The sequence below is a fragment of the Cryptomeria japonica genome, chromosome 6 (genome assembly GCF_030272615.1).
Source record: "Cryptomeria japonica chromosome 6, Sugi_1.0, whole genome shotgun sequence".
Taxonomy (NCBI): Eukaryota; Viridiplantae; Streptophyta; class Pinopsida; order Cupressales; family Cupressaceae; genus Cryptomeria; species Cryptomeria japonica.
The window spans coordinates 156,587,593-156,609,957 of NC_081410.1; the positions used below are offsets into that span (position 1 = coordinate 156,587,593).

Consider the following 22,365-nt stretch of genomic DNA (forward strand, 5'->3'; position numbering starts at 1 on the left):
TTTCCTAGTAGACGTTTTACTCTTTTACAATTCTTGAATAAAATTTAAATTTATTTGAAACAACTAAATGTATATAGCCCTATTTTTCTAATAGCTCTATTTGTTGTGTTGAAGAGTATACTCCTTACTTATTTTTCTAATTGCAAATATACTTTAGTTTCTTAAGTTTTATTTACAACAATCAAAGGGCTAGTTATGGGCTCCTTTACCACATCAATTTAAAAGATTGTCTATTATTATGGTTCTATGATAAACACCTAAAATTATTCCTTGATCATATTAATGCACAATCCACACCATCAAACTCATCCTATAAAATGGAGTATTTAAGTACCTTAATGACAAAATCTTTTAATCAAGAACACCTTAAGATTGAAGCACATCTCCATAAAAGGAATCCCCAAGAAGTTTGCAAGAACTTTCTAAAGAAATAGTATTTAAAAACCTACTTTAAGTTTGCAAAACACTTTAAAATAGCTAAAAAAAAATGGGAAGGAACATCACACAGAAAGAAAGGTGTTCATGAGATTTAATGTTATTGTGCCATTTCATATACTGACAAAGTAGGAAGATCTAGTTGAAGTAGTCATATCAAGAAACATTCAACAATGACAATAGAGCAATAATCTCATATCAATATCATGACTGTATATAAAAACTAAAACACAACTATCATATATTTAAAAAACTAAAACTATAAAATGATTTTTTATTTTACTTTATCAACAGTAAAAAATATATATATATTGTAATCTAATTATTTTTAATATAAATTTTACAATATATATTAATACCTATAAGTAAAATTATTAAAATAATAACATTAAGTAAACAATAATATTCACAGTCCTTATAAAAAATAAAAACAAAACAAAAGAATCCCAGAAGTAATAGATGGTGATTTTTTTTAAAATAAAATTAAAATTTTACATAAAAAATAAAATAGATCTTCATATTAAAATAGAGTAAATAATAGATAAAATTAATAATTTATATGGATATTAATACTTTATATGTCCATACCATATATGTATATAGATAGTAAATAAAATAATTTTAGAGTAAAATAAAATACCTTTTAACTAAATAAAATAAAATTGATCAAAATTGATATTTAAAAAAATATAAGTGAAAATATTTAAGATATCTATACTAATAATTATTATCATGAAAATATACATATTAGAAAATATATATTTTTAAGAAAATAAGCAATTAATGAAAAATTGCGCTCAAGTACCCACCCTGATAACTTTGAAATTGAACCAGCATAGATCAAATCAATACTCTGGGATTCACATGCTGTGTTCTTCGTGGATCCCCTTGCCTGAAATTATTGCCAAAGTGAAGTTTGTTCCGAAAATCACAAGCTTCAATGGAATTGAATGCCATACAGCTGGTTGGGTACTCTGTTTCAAATTAAAATCTACCTTGCAACAAACCAAACAGACAAGACTAGTTGCACCAAATTTCATAAAAGAACATAAAATGAAATTTTTCTACCATATTCGCCAGACATTTCCATCAGCTCGGTTCCTCTGCATTTACCACAGGATGCCATTCTGGCATTCTGCTAGAAGGAAGAGATCGTTGTTAATAAGTACAACCCAGCCCTTGCCATACCACAAATCCACCCCCGCCTGCCTTATAACCTTTTTATATCTCCAGCTAACATAACTGGCTACAAACTTATACTAAACTGCACAGCTTACCTTTAAACTTGAAAGGGAAAGTTGCTATGCCAACCTCCCTTGTGTAATGGGGAACATGAAAATCTCAATTATAAAATGGCTACCTTCATAATTCATCTTTATTATAAGCATCCACTTTTTCCTTCACATTCTCTTTGCCTTCCTCAAGCTTTTTTGCTCCTGTAAGTGGCAATCCAGCATTTTCTTTGATAAACTGTATCAAATCTTTCAAGCTTGACTTTGTTGAAACATTGATCTGGAAAAGATTGTGTGTTAGGTAAAGAAATTGATAAGCTAGTCCAACAGATTGATAATTTAAAATGTTAAACAGGGATACTTACAGGTGCTTCTTTCTTTCCAGCACGATAAAATAGGAGACTAGGATAGTTATTGACCTGCAGAGAAAGGTCTGAATGAATAAAACATAACAAGAATGCTATAGTCCTTAATCATACCTGAGAAAATATATACAGACCTGGAAGTTTGCATGCTCGTTTGAAGAGCCATCAATTCTGGCAATAACAAGTGATGTTTCTCCTTTGAAGTGCTTTGCTACTTTTTCCATTAGCTTGGTCACAGCTTTACAGTTTACGCACCATGGAGCATGAACCTTTTCATTGCATAATTGATCAGGGAAAAAGAAAAATATACAAATCAGAATACAAAATGAGAAAGTGAACTATAAGCTTGAGCTCAAATTTTCATTAAGTTGAATCGATTGTCAATAATATCACTTGGTAAATTGATGATAATGTCCACTGTAATGAAATGGAAACTAGGCAGCGCTCCACAAAGAGGCATCCCTAGATGTCCACATGACGTCATGAGAACTTGGAGAAGATATCCCCTTTATCCAGGACTGGGGACTGGAGCCTGCTCTATTTGGTGCATTACAAAACACTGAAATAGTAACGTTTTAAATTTTTTTTTTAAAACTAAAAAGCCCTAAATAGCTTAAAGGGATAGGTCATAGGATTGTCATTGTAAATAATTTAAAAATTAGGCACATTGCATTTACATTTTAAAAACTTAAGCTGCTTTTAGTTTGTTTAATTTTTTTACAATCTGTCTCCCCACTGTCCTCAAAATTCAAGAAAATCTGTGCTGTCCCTGAAACCACCTCTCCATGTCCACGTTCCCCTATCCCTGAAACTTAGATAAACACTAAGACTAGGTTTTATCAATGATTAATTAGCCACTCAATATTGGGTAGCATTCTTATGTTCTTTGCAACCTCGACTCCTAATCTGTGATTGCTTTATTTTCCTCTCCATTGCAGATATGAGTTTCAACTATTTGTTAATGTTTTGTTTGTTTTATTTAAACCATTATTTGTTTCTGTTTTTTTCCAGGATGAAATAAAACAGAATGTAGACTTTATTGATGCGATGCCCTTATGAACTAGTCTTTAGCTCTTACCCTTCACACAGTGTATAGAGAAACTTGTGTATAGGTTTGTCTGCAAGTAGCCAAATGGTTCCAAAGAAAGAAAAGGTGCATCATGTGAAGCAGGTAAGAGTGAGTGTGAGGAAGTAAAAAAATACAAGATAGCTAGAAAGTAGAGAAAGACCTCTAAGAGAACGTCTTCAGAGCTTTTTAGAATGATATCATCAAACGTCTTTCCAACCACATCTTGAACATCTCCTTTGTTCTGTGGAATTGCACGAACAACAAACTCATTATATGGGCACTATAGATTTGTAATTAGGGGATCAACAGAAATTTACAAACTTTCCACAGAATTTTATGGTGTTAACTCACTTCAGTTGGTATGGGTTCAGATTTGTAATATGGCAACAAATTTCCTGCATATAACTTCGAGCAAAAGTCCTGCATATTACTCGGAAGATTAGCTTAGCCCATGGAGGGCTTGCAAAGTTAGAAAAGAACATTAACTAAAATTTAAGTCTAATTCGTGAAATAGTATTGTGCATTTTCCCATACATTGTGAAAGGGAGTAATGTGTTATGACAGAAAAGGGTACCTCCAATGCCAGCGGAGTTATGTTTGACTCTAAGAGGTATTTTGAACCAACGCTGTTGTCAAATGCTGTAACCTGCCATAAAAGTGTAAATCTTTAACCAATGATGTGAAAGACAAGCAAACTAATCATTCTTGAATCACTTTCCTAAAGACATGTTTTAATTTCACAAAAATACCTTAAAACATTTGTGCCAGTTAAAAAGTTGAAAACATTTGGAGAAGATGTAATTTTGTGAATAGAAAGAAGTACCATAGTCACATGAACATCCATGGAACACAACAGAAACCTTCAAGTACTGGACCTACTGGACTACACATTGAGGATTTCCAGCAATTAAACAAAATTAGGTAAACAAAAATGGAGCAATAATTGTGTCAGTATACATAAATAACTAAGAGAAGAGAGAATAAAATCTCCTACCCCAGTACATCCCACAATATGTCACGATAACATTAGAACAAACAATGATTAAAACTAAATCTTTCATAGTTACAACCTCCACCGTCTCATGACTGAAGCAAAATTTTGGCAAAACGATATCCTCATGACCCTAATTTTTCTCACATACACCCATTTGAAGCAAAAGAGATGCTCAGCATTTCAATCCATACAAGAACCTTTATCTGGAGGAAATTGAAACAACCTAATGGACAAAGATACTAGAGGAAGTTTCGTATGATAGAAAAAGATGTAAACAAACCAAGTTTAGCAAACTGATCTATCATCCAAATAGTTGGTAAATCATGCAGCATATTTAAGGATTCTTCATAGCTCTTTTTCAATTGATCAATTCCTTGCAAATAGATGACTCCTCCCTACTTCCACCTATTATTTGTTGACGTGTTTTTTATGACAGTGTCAAACACAGAGTAAAGTTACCAACAGTCACCTTACACTCTCTTGATCAAAGTGCAATTGTAAGCTAAGATTGCGAAAAGTTCAGAAAATCGACTCCAAGGTTCATGCAACAGACGTGATTCAGTTGGCTGATGTGATATACTGGTAATCCAAGGGACCTTACGTACACTCAAAGAAGATTAGACAATTTTGCAACTTCAAGGAATTTACTCGTGATTAATCTAGCTTTGAACGGCTCGTTTTTTTGGAAATTTTTGGTGTTGAAGATATGCTGAAAGTAAATGGGAAGGGTTTATAAATGCTAGGCTAACTTAATCTAAAGCTACGAACAAAGAGACAATGATCACTTGAGAGAAATCAAACCACAATTTGCTTCGCCAACACAATACAACTACACAAAGGCGGTGCAATCTTCAGAGGTTTTGCAATAGTTTTTCATATAACCAATGAATACAATCAAATCAAACAACTTTCACCCGATGATCGAAGTTAAGTCTACACAGATAAGAGGCTTAGACTAACCTTGCAAAGTTAACAACAATCAGTTGCTAACAAAAGGTATGAGCACAGATTTCACTACAAGCAATCTCATCAATCCAATTCATCTAACAAATTGAAAGCAAATCTATTCTATATGAAGAGAGTGAGACCATGCAAATCATGAAACAACACAAGAATACACCAACAAATTGAACAATGTATTAAGTTATCTGCTTCAAAACTTATAGCAACAATCTCAAAATTAATCTCTCCTCCCTTACAAATGAGGGAGGTCATCCCTTTATATAGGCTTCATGCCAAGTCTATATGCAAACCCTAATTAGGGTTTTCCCCAAAAAGATTCCCCACACATGATGCAACAAGGTGGGAATCTACAATAAATGCCCATGAAACCCATATACAATTAATTTTTAAATGCCCAAAATGGCATCCATTTGTGCATTAAGCACCACTTTCATCAAATTCGCCCATATGCTATGAATATTCCCCATGCAAAAATCACCCATGATGCTTTAAATGCTCCACCATCTTTACTTGTGGCGGCTACATGCAAAGGAATCTGCCATAATGTCATAAATGTGGCAGCTACATGCAAAAGATGCTCCATTAATTCTGCGTGCGTTGACCTAGTTGCCACTAGGTCAAAATATTCCAGCAATAAGTACGCCACTATGTCATTCAGTCAAAAGATCCTCCTCCAAAAAAGGATGACCACTATCTCACTCATTTATGGCATACGCAATGAATTTGGCGATGACGGCTTCTAATTCTCCTATGGAGACACTTGGCACACTTTCTATCCAGAATTCCATCAAAGTAATTTCTTCTTCGCTCTTGGATAGAAAACTTTACCATTTTGCTACCATTTCCTGTGTCTTTCGCATAGTGCTAGAAAAGGAAGAAACATTTTCAAAGTGGGCTTTGGAAAACAATCCCACAAAGAACTCATGCAATTGAGTCGTTAGGAAATTCACAGTCACTCCACCCTCATCTAGCCTTTTTGCAAACACGGTCTCAACTGTGTTGATGATTTCCAATTGCACCCTCCTGATTGAGTCTTTCAAAGCTAAAGATTCCATGTTGAATCCCTCAAAGGCCTCCCTTCCGGTGCAGACGGCACAAAACCACCGTAGGAAGTCATAAATTTCATTTTCATGAATCACCTTCCCATCAATCAATGTTTGCTTTGGAACTTTCATTAGGGCTCTAAGTCGCGGAATGGTCAAATCCTAATAAATGTGAACATCCTCCCATAGACCATCCGCCACTTCTATCATGTTCAAAAGGGCGACAAGTCTAGAATGAAGACGAGCTAAGTCTTCAATAAATTTCCCGGCTGCAGCAAAGATGTCCTCCACCCATTCCTTGGCATCCTGGGCTACTTTCCTAATTGTTTCAACATCATCAATGAACTCTTTAGGGAGAGAAGGAAGAACAAATGATTGATCTGCTTCCCTGAGCAGATGTTTGAAGCTTTTGACATATTCGCACAAGGCCCAGTTTTCACTTTTCGGCCTTCTACATTTTCTTTCATTTTCTGCATCTTCTCTTACATAGCCAAGGAAGATCCCTCGAAATCTTCCAGAACCTGCGTCGTGGAAGCATGCCTCAATCAATTTCTTTGATCACATAATCACTTGGTGCAATTTCATTTCTATCCTTGTCTACCATGGGCTCAACTAATTGTAGAGTCCTGGACTTGGACTCATCTTTTGTGATTCTAGAAAAATTTTGGGCAGCTTTCCTCTCTGTTGGCTGATCCATTCTTTTCTTCCTATGCTTGATCAATTTCCTTTTCTAGTTCCTTCCTCAACCTATCCTTCAACCAATTAGGAGCGGTGATTGATTGATCCTGAATTTCCATCTGCACATGCTCCTGTGAGACTTCCTCCATTTCTTCAAGGATCGTCTCTACGAAACTATCCTGGCGTGGCTCTTCTAAATGAGAGGAAAGTTCTTGCCTTTGCACCCTTAGCTGATTGGGCCTGTGTGAAGCGCTAATACTAAGAACATCTTATGCTAGAACACTGTCGGAAAGATTGCCCTGTGGTAGATTTGTTGGATTTTCTTAGTGTAAACATTTCCACCTCCCGCACACTGGAGGAGCTAGCCGGTGATTGAATCCCTGTCATTCTTGCCCTTTTTTGCGGTGGTTCTTCTTGTTGGGCATCCTGCTGAATTTCCAACTAGGTTTCTTTTTCCCTTATTGTTCTTGGCCTCTTCAGAGCACTCTTTCCTTTACTAGGCTTAATCTCTTTCTGTTGAACTTCCCCTTCCTCAGCTTGGGCTTGTGAAGATCCCCCTATAGTCTCACTGTGGGAATCCAGACTTCCCATTAACTGGTAGCTCAAGTGGACATTTTTCTCCTTCAACGCCTTCATATGTTGATCAACCCACTGCCTGGTGAACTTCAAAACCGGTCTGGCTAAAATGTCTAAGTCATCTACCTCAAGTTCTGACCAATCCCGCAACTAGATGGGTTGGTCCTTAACCTTTCCAAACTCCAGTTGCACTACATTTGTATCCTCTTTCACCTGATCCGGCACTTGAGTTATTTCACCTATTCTAATTGTGTCAAGGGGTAGCTTGGAAAACATTTTCTTCCTGACCTCAAGATCATCCTTGGCACCTGCCCAATACTCTTCTAGGTGAAACCTGTGCACAAATTTTAATCCAACAACCTTCCTGATTTTACGATATGGATCATAGTGGGATCTGGATGTGTAAAATGCCAAGCGGTAGAATGCCAATTCCTCTGCTGCTTTTTCAGCTGCTATCAGGTTCGGGAAGACTTCCACATAATCACCGAGGACAACAGGGAATTCAACAAACAACTTTTTTTTCTTCTTCGGAATTTGGTCGTAGGCCGTCAATTGTCTCATAAGCTCCACCAGCACCAACTTATCAGACGGATACCTCGGTAATTTATATGGTTGGTATGAGAATCCTTGCTTCCTAATATAAGTGAATTTTGGAAACTGCAGGAACGTGGCCCCAAACTTTTGTACCAAAGCCTTGGCCTCTAGCGACACTCTCTTGTGAAGCTCATTCTACATAAATCTGGTTAGGTACATAGAAAAAGTGTCATTTACTAGTTTAATAGAACTGGTCCTATATAGGTGTAGCTGAGGAAAGCATTCATAAACTTTCAACTATGTTGGCCCACATCCCATGGGCCCCTTGGCCAGCAAGCCATCAAAGCCACCCATCCTTGCAAGTGAATAAATCACGTAAGAACTCATATAAAAGGATTGGGTCTTCTTCTCCTTCAAATCTTTCAGCTGCTCATGCACATAATGGCTGATTAATCTAGCCCAGTCCACTATTCCATTGGCATTCATGACTTCGCCAATGTAGAAAAACATCCATGATTCAAAATTTATGGCATGTGGACACCCCATTATCCTGCTTAACATCATTATCAAATTCACATACTCCTGCTTGAATTCAAAAATGGTGAGCGTCTTAGGCATTTTGAAAATGTGAGGCCTAGGCTTCTACAACCAGCTCTTGTTGATGATTTTCACACATCTGTTAGGACCTGCATCGTATACTCCCTTAGCTCCATTCATAGTCTTGTAGGTCATGGAATGATGTGAAGGAATCCCAAAGGTTTCACCAATAGCCTTCGAAGTCAAGTTGGCCAAAAGTTTGCCACTTCTTGTTAAAATAACCCTTCTCTCTGGATTGTAGTGTTTCGCTCTTTCCAAGATCAACTCTGAACATTGAATAGATAGAGGAAAACCTGCTGCCACAACAATTCCACTTTTGACAATCCTGGCAGCGGTAGGTGATGGATTACGTCCGGCTGTCCCAAACATCCTAATCCAGAAAGCAGCCAAGTTGAATGTTCCTAGATTTGTGTTGCTGATTTCTTTCCACCTGGACACCATCTTGGATTCCGGAAGGAATCCATTCATTTTTGCTTTTATCTGTGCCTGACTGGTAATAGTTGTTGCTTTGCTTGATTCAGCCATTTTCTCCTGCGAACAAAGCTTCTTGAAAGGATAAAATATCCTCCAAGTCTGACTTTTGCACTGTCTCTCCAACTTTTCTTTCTCCAACTTTGCATGTGAGAAATGAATTATGCTCGCATGTTTATATAGAATTTCTCCAACATGCTACTAAGTTGGCAAAGGTCAATTTGGGCAGTTATTTTAATGATGCATCATAGTTTCCTTTCGAACATGCCATGCAAACAGGCTCCACCATCGTAGTTGAGTTCCGAAATGGAATTTTCCTTTAATACCTTGAGTTGTGCGTCATAATTTGGAATATTCTTTCTTCTTGTGTCGCCAACTTTCCATTTTTTTAATTTTGGAGAGATTTTTGAAAGATAGACTTGTGATTCTCATTATCCATCCTCTTGGTGGAAAACCCTAGGAGAGAGAAAACTTCAAGAGAGAAACTTTGACTGAGGAAGAATTTTCTTGAAGTTTTTTGAACTTTCCTTGCTCTTAAGGAGATTTTCAATGAATTTTGCACACGTCCTATTTTTTAGGAACTTTCCAAAATTAGAGTTCTAGGGTCTAGGAGAGAAAATTCTCTCACGAATCCAAATTTGAAAGAATTTAGAAATTTGGATGTGATTTGATGCCTAAAAATGGATTTTTAAAATGTTTTCCTGAGGGGATTTTTCTTGTTTAGTTCATCCTTGACCTTGAATTTCCATGGCTTGGAAAATTTTCTCCAATCCTTGACTTGGGCATGGAATTAACCACGTGAAGGAATTTTGATTTCTTGTTGATTTTCCTTGAATCATTGGAATTAGTGCCCATCTCTTGACTTGGGCGCTATTTGCACATCATGGAGGTATTTCAACTTTGGCGAGTTTTCCTTGACCTCTTCAATTTGGCGCTTTCTCCTTGTCCCGAGTGTTATTTTTACATTATGGAGGAATCTTCCATTTTCCACACCTTTCCCATTTTGGCGCCCTTGAGCCATCTTGGGCGTTATTTTGCCTTAGAGGAGGAATTCCATCTCTTTTGATTTGTCCATGGCAACATGAATTTGGCGCCCTTCTCCTAACTAGGGCGCCATTTTGCTCTGAGGAAGGAATTTTGATGCTTGAGACTATTCCATGCTTACATTGTTTTAGCGATTGAGCCATCTTGGGCATTATTTTGCCTAGAGGAGGAATTCCATCTCTTTTGACTTGTCCATCGCAACATGAATTTGGCACCCTTCTCCTAACTAGGGCACCATTTTGCTCTGAGGAAAGAATTTTGATGCTTGAGACTTTTCCATGCTTACCTTGTTTTAGCGCCAGACTCCTAACTAGAGCGTTGTTTCCACCTAGCCAAGGAATTTTCACTTTTGAGCATTTTCCTTGCCTTATCCATTTTGGCGCCCATCTCCTAGCATGGGCGTTGTTTTCACTTCATGAAGGAATTTTGTGATCTTTGAATTTTCCATGGCTAACCCATTTTGGCACCCTGCCTGGCCTTTGGGCGCCAATTCCACCTTGTCAAGGAATTTGCACATTTTTCAATTTTCCATGATGACCTTGATTTGGCACTCTACCTGGGACATGGGCACCAAAATCACTTGGTCAAGGAATTTTACCCTTTTCCATCTTCCCTGACTTAGCCAATTTTGAATATTACCAGATTGAAATGCCATTTTGGGGAATTGAAGTGAATTTTGCCAAACTTAGAAGATTTTCATGCTTTACACTTTTGGAATGGATGCTCACACTTAGCCATTTTTTATCAATTTAGCCTGCTTTTTGACTTTCTGGATTTGGGAATGTTCAAGAATGCTTAGTCTTCAGTGTCTGCCTGTGAAGAACCTGCCACAAATGGACTTTCCAAAAATAGAAAGTGTTCCAAAACATTAGGACTGGGGCAAAACGGGACGCGGGGACACTAAAAATAGTAAATTTGATTTTTGGCAAGATTAGACCAATCCGGGAGGTAGTGAAATCCCTAAACAATAGAAAGTTGCTCAGAATTTGCTCAAATTTCACGAGTAGATTCCTTAAAGGACCACGATTTCAATGCAATGCTCAATTTTTCCAAAGCCTTAAAGGAAAGGCCTCAAATCCAAGCCTAAAGGTCAAAACCCTAAAACAAACAAAACAGGCTCCAGACTTGGCCAAAATTGCTCAAACGAGTGATAGACTTGATCAAACTGACCCCTAAACACTTGCAAACAAAGAGGACCAACGAGACTGCCATGAAAAGACCCAAAAACCAAAACCAAAAGATCGAGAGGGCCTAAAAAGTAGGGTTCCCCATTTTGAATGGGGTGATGTGTGATTAGGTCAACATTATCAAACTCATATGGCATTGAACAACCAAGACTTGTGTTGAGTTTTTGGCTCAAATAGGAACTTCCACACAGGTTCAGCATAGAAATACAGGGAAAAGTTAAGTGGTTCAAGCTACACATCTTGTATTTCACTTTAGTTATTAAAGTAAAAGTCTTTTATTTATTAGTTAAGTTTAATAAAGTGCGGACAAGCACTAATGATTTAGACTTATCTTTGAAGTCATGTCTTGCGTGAGATAAGATTGCTATTTTGGAAGATTAGATTTTTAGCTGAATTAGTATAAAGATAGGAGCAAGATAAAAGATTGTAAGCATTTCATTCATATTGTCTTTTAAAGGACTAAAAGACTAAGTTTTCCGAAGGACTGGAAAATAGAATGAAAGTTACAAGTTTGCTTTCATGCAACTGTGAGTTATATAAGTTATAGAGGTTTACTTGTACATTTTTTGAGAAAAAAAGGTTATGAGAAGTAAATATTTGTGTATGCTTATATTTTCATTTTGGCAGTTTTTAATTTCGATGATTTGTGTGATTAATTCAATGTTTTCAAAGCATTAGATAATTAGTCATCATGACTGGAATTTTAGCAACTCAATCACTCTTCTTATGATAAGGTTAATGTAATCTATTAGTAAAATCTGTGTAGATACAACATTCAACCAAATAAGGCTACTTATATTGAACTACTGCCAAGGGGGCATCTCCCATTATATAGAGATCCAAAAAATATAAAATGCATGCCCTTGCCAATAGGGGTGCAAAAAACAGCATAAAATTGTGCTGTCAAATATCCTACTTACATATCACAAAAATAATTTAGAGTTAATTTGTAGTGCACTCAAGAAGACCCCTATGCCTATAAATTTCCACTTTGTCCCCTATTTTCCTGTCTTGGAGAGGACCTTAATAACATTTGACGCTTTCTTGAAGGAGACCTTTTCCTCTTAAACCTTGTCCAACCATGCTCAAACTAGGGGTAGACCACAAAATTTTGGTCCACGTTGTTTAGGGGGGGAGTTCTCCACATAACCTTTGTCCTAATCGGAACCACATGATCATCAACCTTGGTGCTTGTAACATCATGCACTGGTGCATCCAAAGAAGCAATATCAGACGCCAAAAGGTTGGGGTCCCTTCTCTCCACGAGAAAAAATGTTATCTCTACAATATCATTTGTGTTGTTTGTAATTAGGGCTGGCGGATTCCAATTGCCTTGGGCAACATTGGAATCCGCCTCCTTCATATAGGGCTTGGCCCAATACCTCTCGGCTCACCTAAAAGGCTTCCACGCTTCACCCAAACCCAACTCGCCTCCTTGATAGGGCCGACCCTATCTCACTTCACCTAAAAGGAATTAAAATAAATAAATGTTTAAATGCAAAGAAGGCCGACATGATTAAGAAGTAATATGACTCCTATAAATGTAGCATATACTTCTCAATATCATCATTCAGTTTTTGTGCACATGCAAAATATATTCGGTGAAAGCGAAATTCATAGTAAGGCAGTTGGCAACAGCGAACTCCACTAGAAGGCAGCAGATCTTGAAATAGGAGACAGCGAACTTCACCAGATGGCAGCAGATCTCTAATAGGAGACAGCGAACTTATTTAGCAGCAGATTTCTAATTGAAGACAGCGAACCCTTGAAGGACTCCATTGAAGGACTGTGAGCTACTTGGAAAGGTGCTGCTACCCTTGCTACACTCAGAAAATTCCGATGAGGAGGACTGCAAATCATAATCTTCATTAGCAAATTGATTGTGAAGACTTCTATCTCTTCTTCCTTGTGATTACAACCTCTATGCTCCAGATAAGTGTGTAATGTTCAGTTCATAATCATAATCAGACCTGAGGATCCTTTGGCTGGGTTTTTCCTCCTAGGAGGTTTTCCTAGGGTAACTGTGTTTTGTCCTTGTGCATTTCATTTCCTTATTATGCTTAAGTCTGGAAAACAATAAATTAATTAACCTAGTTTAAACTAATTCTGATTTTCTGAGTTTTATTCAATCTGAAAGTACTAAAATTAACAATTTGAAGGAGAAGCCCCAACACCTGACACATGTAGATTTTCGGGAGAGAAGTAGAAGTTGCATTGAACTAATCGGCAAAGGGGGAACAAAAAAGCTTGATACCGTCTGAGTAGAAACCAAGTAATGGTGAGATTTGGCACCAATCCACCATGTGGAACTGTTGTGAGAAGCCTGATTAGAGCATTTTAACTTAAGACATACGGATATGTGATGAGCTGTAGAAAAACACCTCTTGCATCTGAAAGCAATTCTTTCATAATCTACTTGCTACCTCCAAAGTCTCTTGCCAACTTTCAGTGACATCTCAATAGGGAGACCCATAGGGAGATCCATCTCCACACAAATCCAAGCGCATGCGGTGCTTGCGTAGTCGATTGTCTCCTCTACCACACATAAAAACTTACCCAAACCATTGCCAATGGTCTTCAAACAATTCAACTCCCAAAACTAGATAGGGAGATATGGTAAACGAACCCACAAAAAAGCAGTTGAAGGTCTCTATGCGAGGATCGAATGAAGGATACTAGGCCTTCATGCATAAGAAATCTCCCAGAAACACCCATTATCCATTTTTTAAAACCTTTTTCTTGTCCTCAAGAGATTCGAACTCGAGGATGAAGAAACCCCTTGCACAGTGGAAAATACTAATCTTGTCCTCCAATCCATCTGTCCACCGGGAAGTGATCCATTCATGGAGATCGCATTGTTGAGGCTACGTTTTAACATATCTACAGATGAGAGCATATTCAAGGAGGAAATATTCCCTATCATGGACTGGACCGTCAACACTAATCTCAACAACATGCCCAAAATGAAGCAAATAGAATGGTGAATGTTCCTTGCTACTTCCAATTAAGGCAGAAGCAACAACCTTGCACAAATCTAAGCCAACCATCTTCCCTAAGGCCAATGCGCTAGAGGGCCCGAGCAAAGCCGAACTCAAATCGCTACCTCGACGCATTTGCAAACCCCCATCCACAGACCTGGTGGGAGGTGGCAAAGCAAGGGGCTCCACACCCCATGGATCAAAACTATTGAGCTAACCCTAGTTGGAGCAGTGTGGGATAGGAGGGCATGAGGCTCCCAAAAACCCCATCGACATCTTGCAAAGCATCCGCAAAACTCATCGCTGATTTGCGCTTGGAATTTGAGCTTGAAGTAGCGGGTAAGGATCCATCGCCCAGCGAAACCAAGCCCTCGAGGCCATTGTCAACGAAAGTAGCACCGATTTCATAGAATTTTTTGTCTCCTAGCAGTGCACAAGAGCAAGAAAGGGCAAAGCACAGGATTTCAAATTTGAGTATAAGTCTCCTTTTGAAAGATGAATAAATTACTTATATTGTAACTTTGCATTGTATGATTGCTTGTATTTATAAATCATTTCCACTTGTAGCTCAATGGATGTACAAGAGTAGCCTTGTTATAAGTTTACCATAAAGTACCGTCAGAAGAGTGGGAATATGCAACATTTAAGTTCATATAGTACATTTATTCCCTCAAGCTTAGAAACTGTGTTTAAAGTTTAAACATCACAAGCTTAGCAAGAAAATTATACACAAAATGTAATGTCCCCACTTTGAAATAGAATCTAATGGCAAATAATTATAATAATATTAAAATTCACAAGAATAAAATTAAAATATAAAATAATATAATTAAATATAACTAAAATTTAATTAAGTTAATGAATGGTCAAAAGGCATGAAATTATAAGTTGACTCCCAAATATGAGGTATAAAAGGGAGATGAGAACTCATTTGAAGGAGGGGATAATTTGGGAATCATAAGTGCAGATCTGATTGTGAAAGGATTGTGTCCATTCCGAAAGGCAGAAATAATGAAGAGTTGCACTCTTTCAAAGGGTGCTAATGGTGAAAGGGTGTGTCTCTTGCCAAAGGGCATACATGATGAGGAGGTGTGACCTCTCCCTCACATGGAGAGATATAAAGGAAAGGAATAAAAGCATCTAGGTGACATCACCATCGATCAGATCAGATCAGATCAGATCAGAACTGTTATTAAGTTACAGGCAGTAACATCCTTGTTCTTGGTGTCATGCTTAATGAAAGACTAATAGGAGGAGCCTTGAATTAATTATTGATATTCACATTTAATTATGAGCAACCAATAATCATTGCAAATTAAGGATATCGCTGCCTTAAGGGAGGACAATCAGATCGAAGAAAGATTAGTTAAGTTAATGATATGATCCTCAAAACAAAATATCAATGATGATTGACATGGCTAAGCAACATCGATAAAGGGAAAGGCAGACACCTTTCAAAGGGGTCACTGCCACTAAAAAAGTCATGACCACTGATTGGTGGCCTTCCACCACAGAGGGAGGGGATTAAATAGCCCCAATCATTTGAAGAAAGAACATGGAGAAGGAATCTGCACTCAGGCCTGAAGAGATAAGAATCGAACAAGGGAACAATACTCCAGCAAAACCGAAACACATAAAAGGTAATCAAACTGTAAGAACTTTCCAACATTGCATTAATAGGCATCGAACAATCCTGGAAGAAGAGAGCATAAAAAGGAAAGATCGAATCTGAAACTATCATTAAGATAAGGCGATGCATGTTATCTCCAATCTGCTCATTTCCGATTTATAATATATATATATATATTGTCTGATTATTGTAATCAGCCATGGTTGGGAGATGAAGGATTGCAATAGGGAGAACGATGTTGGGGTCACCTCTAAGCACGCCACCTCATATGTATGGCAGGGTCCACATGAGGCCAAAGGGGGGCGAAGGTGCTATGCCTTTGGGCTTAGGGGGGCAAGACTTAGGACACCCTATTGTGGAAATCCTTGTCCTCTCCACCACGGTGATAGATGGGATCATGTGAGTAGGAGAAGGTGGCTTGATTGAGGGAGAACAGTTGTTAAGCCACCCTATCAAGTATGGCTTGGTTGAGGGAGAAAGGTTGTTAAACTTAAGACAACCTATCAAGTGTGGCTTGGTTAAGGGAGAACAGCTGTTAAGACACCCTACCCATCCCAGTTTGCTATGATTGGGATTCCTTTAGTTATGACCTATGATTCTGACCTCTATATTTACAATTGTTTGTAATTGTAAATTGCCTTATGTTTCATCATAATCAGTCATTCTTTACTTTATGCACCATCATAGTTAGTATGTTTGTAACAATTAGGCACTTATATATTATAATTGGTAGATTAATTTCCTAACTTGTTTACAGGGTTTTTCTATTTTAAAAGATAAAGCTATTCCCTCTCTAACCCACCCTTAATAGCTAAGAATTGTAATCTAGGGTAAACTAGGGCATTTTACAAAAGGGGAAATTACACATAAACTAAGCATGGACATCACCACTATATCCACTCCATTTTTTATTTCACTTTGAAGAAATGTTTGGAACAGCCCACAAAATTCTTCCATGCGCCACTTCAGTTCTTGGCATTGCATTTTGGTTCTCACCTCTATTTTTCCTTTGAGTCTTTTGATTCTCTCATCTAATGTTATCAAAAGTAATTTAGTGGATTTTTTGATGTTGGCACCAACTTTCAGGAGCTTTTTCATGGTCACTCCAAGGCAAAAACCCATTTCCCTCTATGTTGGGTCCCAACTTGCTCCTTCATTCCATTTGGCAAGGATTTGATGCCAACATGCCAAGGGAAATTCTCTACTTTAATGAATATGGAGATATTTGAGTGCTTAGCCATGTTTGATGAAAAAATTGACATGGCAAACCACAATAAACTTATCAAACTTGCCAAACTTTGTCTATTGGATTTTTTTTCATTGGAATGCCATCCTAAAATCTCTTCTAGCAAGGAAAATGGTATAGCAAAACCCTTTAAAAAGCCCCTACTTAGTGACTTAAACTGTAAATAATTTTTATGCTTGGTAGGATTTTCCACGTTGGGCACCCACCCATTCGGAGAAATGTTTTAGTAGTTTGGTCATAACAAAAGTTCACCTTATTGGAAGGATGGCTCCCGCAACGTCTCCCACCCAGGCGATTTTGAATAACCTGGACCTTGTGCTGGGCATTGCTGCTGCGAACGCTCCTGGTGGCGGTTCCTTGTGGCCCTCGCTGGAATCTCTTTCGACTGCCCCTGTTGGCGGCCCTCCCTCCTCCCTAGTGGGCGTTGTGGTTGCCTCGTCTCGTCACTCTGCCTCTGTTGGCCTGCAAGGTGCTAGTCTCCCTCCTCTTGTGGTTACTGACGATGGCTCCCTTCTGCCTCCACCCACGCCCTCTGCGCGGGGGTTTTAGGCTGGGTCCCCCACGACTGGTGCTGACCCACTTTTGGATTTGGAGGCCCTTGTTGCTGCTGCGGGTGATGCTCGGGGTGAAGATGCTCTGCCCAGGCCCTTTGCTGTAAAGCGTAGCTTTGCCCGTGTGACTAAATCTGCTGCCCAGCCTTCTAAGGGTGTTCGTCCTCTCCCTTGTGCCAAGACCTCTCCTGTTGTGATTTGTGGCCGAGAGGTTATGGAGAATGTTGACTTCTATCAACGCAACGCCCTGGTCTGCAGATTTACTGGGTTGTGGCCTTCCCTCCCGAACCTTCATCGCTGGGTAAGTGATTCTTGGAAGCCCCTTGTTTCTCATGGCATTGAGCTTTTCCCTTGTGCTAAGGGGTTTTTTGTTGCCTCCTTTACCTCTACTCTTGAGCGTGATTTGATTTTGGAAAAGCTTTGGACTTGGGCAGATCACTCCCTCTCTATCAAGCCCTAAACTCCTTCCTTCAACCCCCTTACAGAATCCCTCTCTGTTCGTCCGGTTTGGATCCGCCTCCCCAATCTCCCCCTCCATTTCTGGGAACATTCTTGTTTTGAGGCCATCAGTAACTCCATTGGCAGCTTCTTGAAGGTTGATGATGCCACGTTCTCCATGGGTCATTCTACCTTTGCTTGGCTTCTAATTGATGTTGATCTATCTCTGGCCCTCCCTAGGGATGTGGTTCTTATGGTTGGAGATAGGCCTTGGACCCAACCACTGGATTATGAGGGCCTCCCTTTCTGCTGTCAAAGGTGCTTCTCAATGGGTCACCTTGCTTCTGACTGTTCTCTCTCTCGTCGCAAAGGTGCTGCTACTTGGTGGAAAGATGCTACGGATGACCACTTGACGATTAATGCTTCAGATTCTGTTTTGGTTTCATCTCATGATGAGGTGCCCCTTACTGCTGAAGAAGGCCTGGTTGATATCACTGTGGTGGCGCATCCTTCCCCCTTGGTTCCTGCACTTGTTGCTCCTGCTCCTCACCTTCACTCTGCTACTGGCGCTTGTTCTCTTGTTGCTGCTCCGCTGCAACAGCCTGTTGCCGCTCTGCACCAGCAATCTGGCAGTGACCCTGCAGGGTCTTCCCTGCTGAATTTTTCTTGGAAAGTTCCTAATGATAGTGTTGCTTGGACGGTTGTTTGTCGCAGAGGAAAGGAAAATCTAACCCCCTTTCCCATGCCCCCCCTGGTCAAGTTCCGGGTTTGTCTCTCCCCTCTTGATTTGGGATGGGTTGTTGATGGTTTGACAGGTCAGTTTGGCTTGTCCGACTTTGTTCTTTTGGGATTTGCTCCCCTGCTTGATCTTTTTATTTGATAGCCTTTGGCTTTGTAAAGGGTCAGCGCCCTCTTTAACGCTGCTTTTTTCAATCAAAAACAAAAGTTCACCTTACATAAACTGTCAATTTATTTCATTTTGCAGGATTTGGTCTAGGGAAGTATTTTCAAAGACCGTCACAAAATACTTTATCTTTGATGAACATTATCTCTTGTTATTGTGACTGCTTTTTGGATTCCATTTTCTTGTTAAGGAGCATAAACTTGCTTTTGACAAATTTCCGACCTTGTCACTTGCTACCATTCCTTGAAAAAGCTATTTCCTCAAAAAAGTAAACTTTCTTAAAATAGAAAGTTGGATATCTAAGCTCCTCTCATCATTCCACAAAAAAGAAAACCTACTAAAAATAGCAGTTTCTAAAAATACATTTATATTAAAAACTGAATAAATTTTCTGAGTTCCTCTTACCATTCCACAACAAAGCAAACTTGCTAAAATTAGCACTTCTAAAAATAAAAACTTTCTTAAAATAAAATTATTTCAAAAATTGAACACATTTTCCATGATGCTGAAAATTTGACTTGAAACTGATTTTTTTGAGGTGACAATTTCATGTTGAAAAGAACACTCTTTTTATTAAATGAACAAAAGGAAATTTGTTTGGTGTATGTCACTCAAATTGTTCGTCATTTCTTCCTTCTACTGCCCATTTGTACCATTTTCAAATCCTGCTTGCATTTGTACTCTATAAGCTTTTGTCATTTTCTTGCATTTCTGCATTAGAGCTTCTACGATTGATTTCTTGATTGACTATTTAGTTAGAAAAAGGACTAACATAGAACAACCTAAAGACTTGGACAGGAAAGATGATCATGATTAATAGCTTAAAACATGGTTTGCCAACTTGGTGAGTTGCCGAGCACTCTGAGTTTTTTTCGCTCACAAGTTTTTGCCACATTTACTAGCTGAGTTTCTATCCCAAGTTTTTCACAAAAATCCCTGTGCTTTTTGGGGAGAGCACTTAACAACTCTGACAACCTGACTCACCAAGCCACCAATGCATCAAAATGCCTAAAAAAAGCAGAAAAAATGTTGTAAAGACACATTTTTTCCCTTTAAAGTCCTATTAAGTCATATGGAACACACACAGCAGCATTAAAGCAATCTACAGTAAATTCAAAAAAAAAAAAAAAAGGGGGGGGATTTGAAGAACAATTTCCTAGAATTTCTGATTAGCACCAAGTTAGTTCATTTTTTTAAAACATATAAAGTTATAAATCATTTCTAATTTTTTAAGCATGTGATGTTTATATATTTAACTGCATTGAATTGATTCAATATATAAATTTGTATGCTGATTAAAATTTAAATGATTTTTAGCTACACAAATTATTTCAATCAAAAAAATTCAGTTTTTTTCTAAATATAGGGTTTACATTTTAAAAGAAATGATATTATTTTTGTCAAATGCCTTAATTCAATTACCATATTACCGTAGTAAGTTTCAATTTTTCAATTGCATTTTAATTTTACATGATTTTTTAAACACTATTTTATTTGTTTTTGTCAATGTTCAAGTTAATATACAATAGCATTCAACTCTACATCAGATTCAAACTTAGTAAGTAAAAGTCATTCCATTGGAACTAAACGCCTTGGAAGCCCTGACCCTGTTTGGAAACAAATTGTAATGAGACCGATAGGACTATAATTTATACCTAGTGCTAAAAAGAGGCTTAGTGGAGGCATCAATCACCTCAAATACCATCTTGCAAGCATTCCTAATCACTATTTCGAGTTATGTGCAGTGGCCCCAAAAGAGGTAAAGCAAGAGATGATGGCACTTCTTACATTATTAAATGAAAAGAAAGTGCAGAGGGTCAAGATGCAAGCACCATAGAAGCAGCCATTGCTCCTAATTTTCTAACAAAATCCAATGTGAATACGATAGACATGGGTTCTAGTTGCAATCCACGCATACATAACAAATCCATCTCATCTATACCTTGAGTAGAGCTCAATCATAGGGGTTTTCTGTGCTTAGAAATGTACATGAAGCACAACCTTCATTGGAAACTACAAGGCAGCACAAGGAGGTGCACAAAGAAGCAGATGAGGTATGCACAAATATTTGGTATTACAACAACCCTCCCTTCAACGTGGCAAGATGTCCATATTGAGAGTATTTGGTGATAACATTGGCATTTGTTGGGAAAAGGTACAAGGTGCCCTCTCCAAAAGAGTTGAGAAGGAGGTTATTCCAAGATGCTATTATAGATGCAAAAATAATTGTGGAAGATTAAAAGAAGCTGCAAAAGTTAGGATGCACAATTCTTTCAGATACGTGGATGAATGCAATACAACCTTCAACTTCACACAAAAAATGTGGAGGACAAATCAAAGCAGCCTATTGATTTGGATGACATTGATCCCTAGAGTGACTAGGCCGTATAGGATGATAAGCCCTCCTTGTTTATAGAGGATAAGATTGTTGATTTCGAGAGGCAGGCTATGGAGGATGCAGTTGCAGAAAAAACATGGGAGATTGGATTGTCATTGGATGACATTGATGTGGCAGAGGAGTCATTGCCATCTAACAGTAGGGTGGAGCCATAGGCTTAGTCTTCTAGGCCAAGTAGGGAGCCACAAAGACTAGACCCTCTACCGCCAATTTTTCACTGGAATGAGGAAAATAAAATTGTAAAAACTTGTAAAATTTACTTGCCTAGATATGCAATTTATAATGATGATTTTCAAAGACAATTATCATAAATTCATAGTACTTATCAGTTAGCTATTGTATCCAGCTCTACAGGATGATGCAATCTTGTACTCCATTTGTATTCAAAAATTAACTCAAATAGAAAACACTTCCACATGGTTTTATAGGCTCATTTAATACATTTTTTAACTCAATTTTGCAAAAAAAAACTGTTTTTAAATAAATTTAAGTACTTTAAGTTGTCAAGTTTTTGCCAAGTCAGAAATATTTGGCTTGCCAAGTACTCTCTAAGTCCTAGTCTGCAAAATATGGCTAAAACATTCATTTCTGACAAAAACATTTAATGGGTACCAACACATATCCTTCCATTTCCATTATAAAACTAAACTTCATCCCAAGTGCTTTAGATGTGAATAGTAAATTCCATAGAAGAAATGTGCAGTTAAATAAAAATTACTAGACATGAATGTAGCAAGCAAGTTGTAAGCATATATCATCAAATGGAATTTGACTAAGGCGAAGAACGTTAAAGCATATCTGAGTCCCCAAGATAGGTTGGGGCCAAAAGTATATCAAGTTTTACTCCTGATCAAGAAGGCAGATTAAGTAAATTTGGTGTCACTTATATCGAAGATAGCCAGCTTATGCACCAAACTGATGATAGGAGAGGGATTAATGGTTTCAAAATTCACAGGTATCACAGAAGAGGCATAAGTTTATGAAGAATTTTGGAGGCAGAAGGAGTTGGTCAATGGAAAAGTGTTGTGAATG

The 22,365-nt window shown here is 38.0% G+C and overlaps 1 protein-coding gene across 1 annotated transcript in view; it reads right to left on the bottom strand.

The window, feature by feature from the left end:
• Positions 1–1,128: 1,128 nt before the first annotated feature.
• Positions 1,129–22,365, bottom strand: part of LOC131035122 (protein disulfide isomerase-like 1-5) — a 68,903-nt gene continuing 47,666 nt past the window's right edge. The window contains exons 7-12 of the mRNA XM_057966764.2: positions 3,676–3,747; positions 3,453–3,521; positions 3,262–3,342; positions 2,167–2,301; positions 2,033–2,086; positions 1,129–1,947 (exon numbers count right to left, since the gene is read on the bottom strand). Coding sequence (XP_057822747.2) covers positions 1,798–1,947; positions 2,033–2,086; positions 2,167–2,301; positions 3,262–3,342; positions 3,453–3,521; positions 3,676–3,747 — 561 coding nt within the window. The 3' untranslated portion in view covers positions 1,129–1,797. The remainder of the gene's footprint in view (positions 1,948–2,032; positions 2,087–2,166; positions 2,302–3,261; positions 3,343–3,452; positions 3,522–3,675; positions 3,748–22,365) is intronic.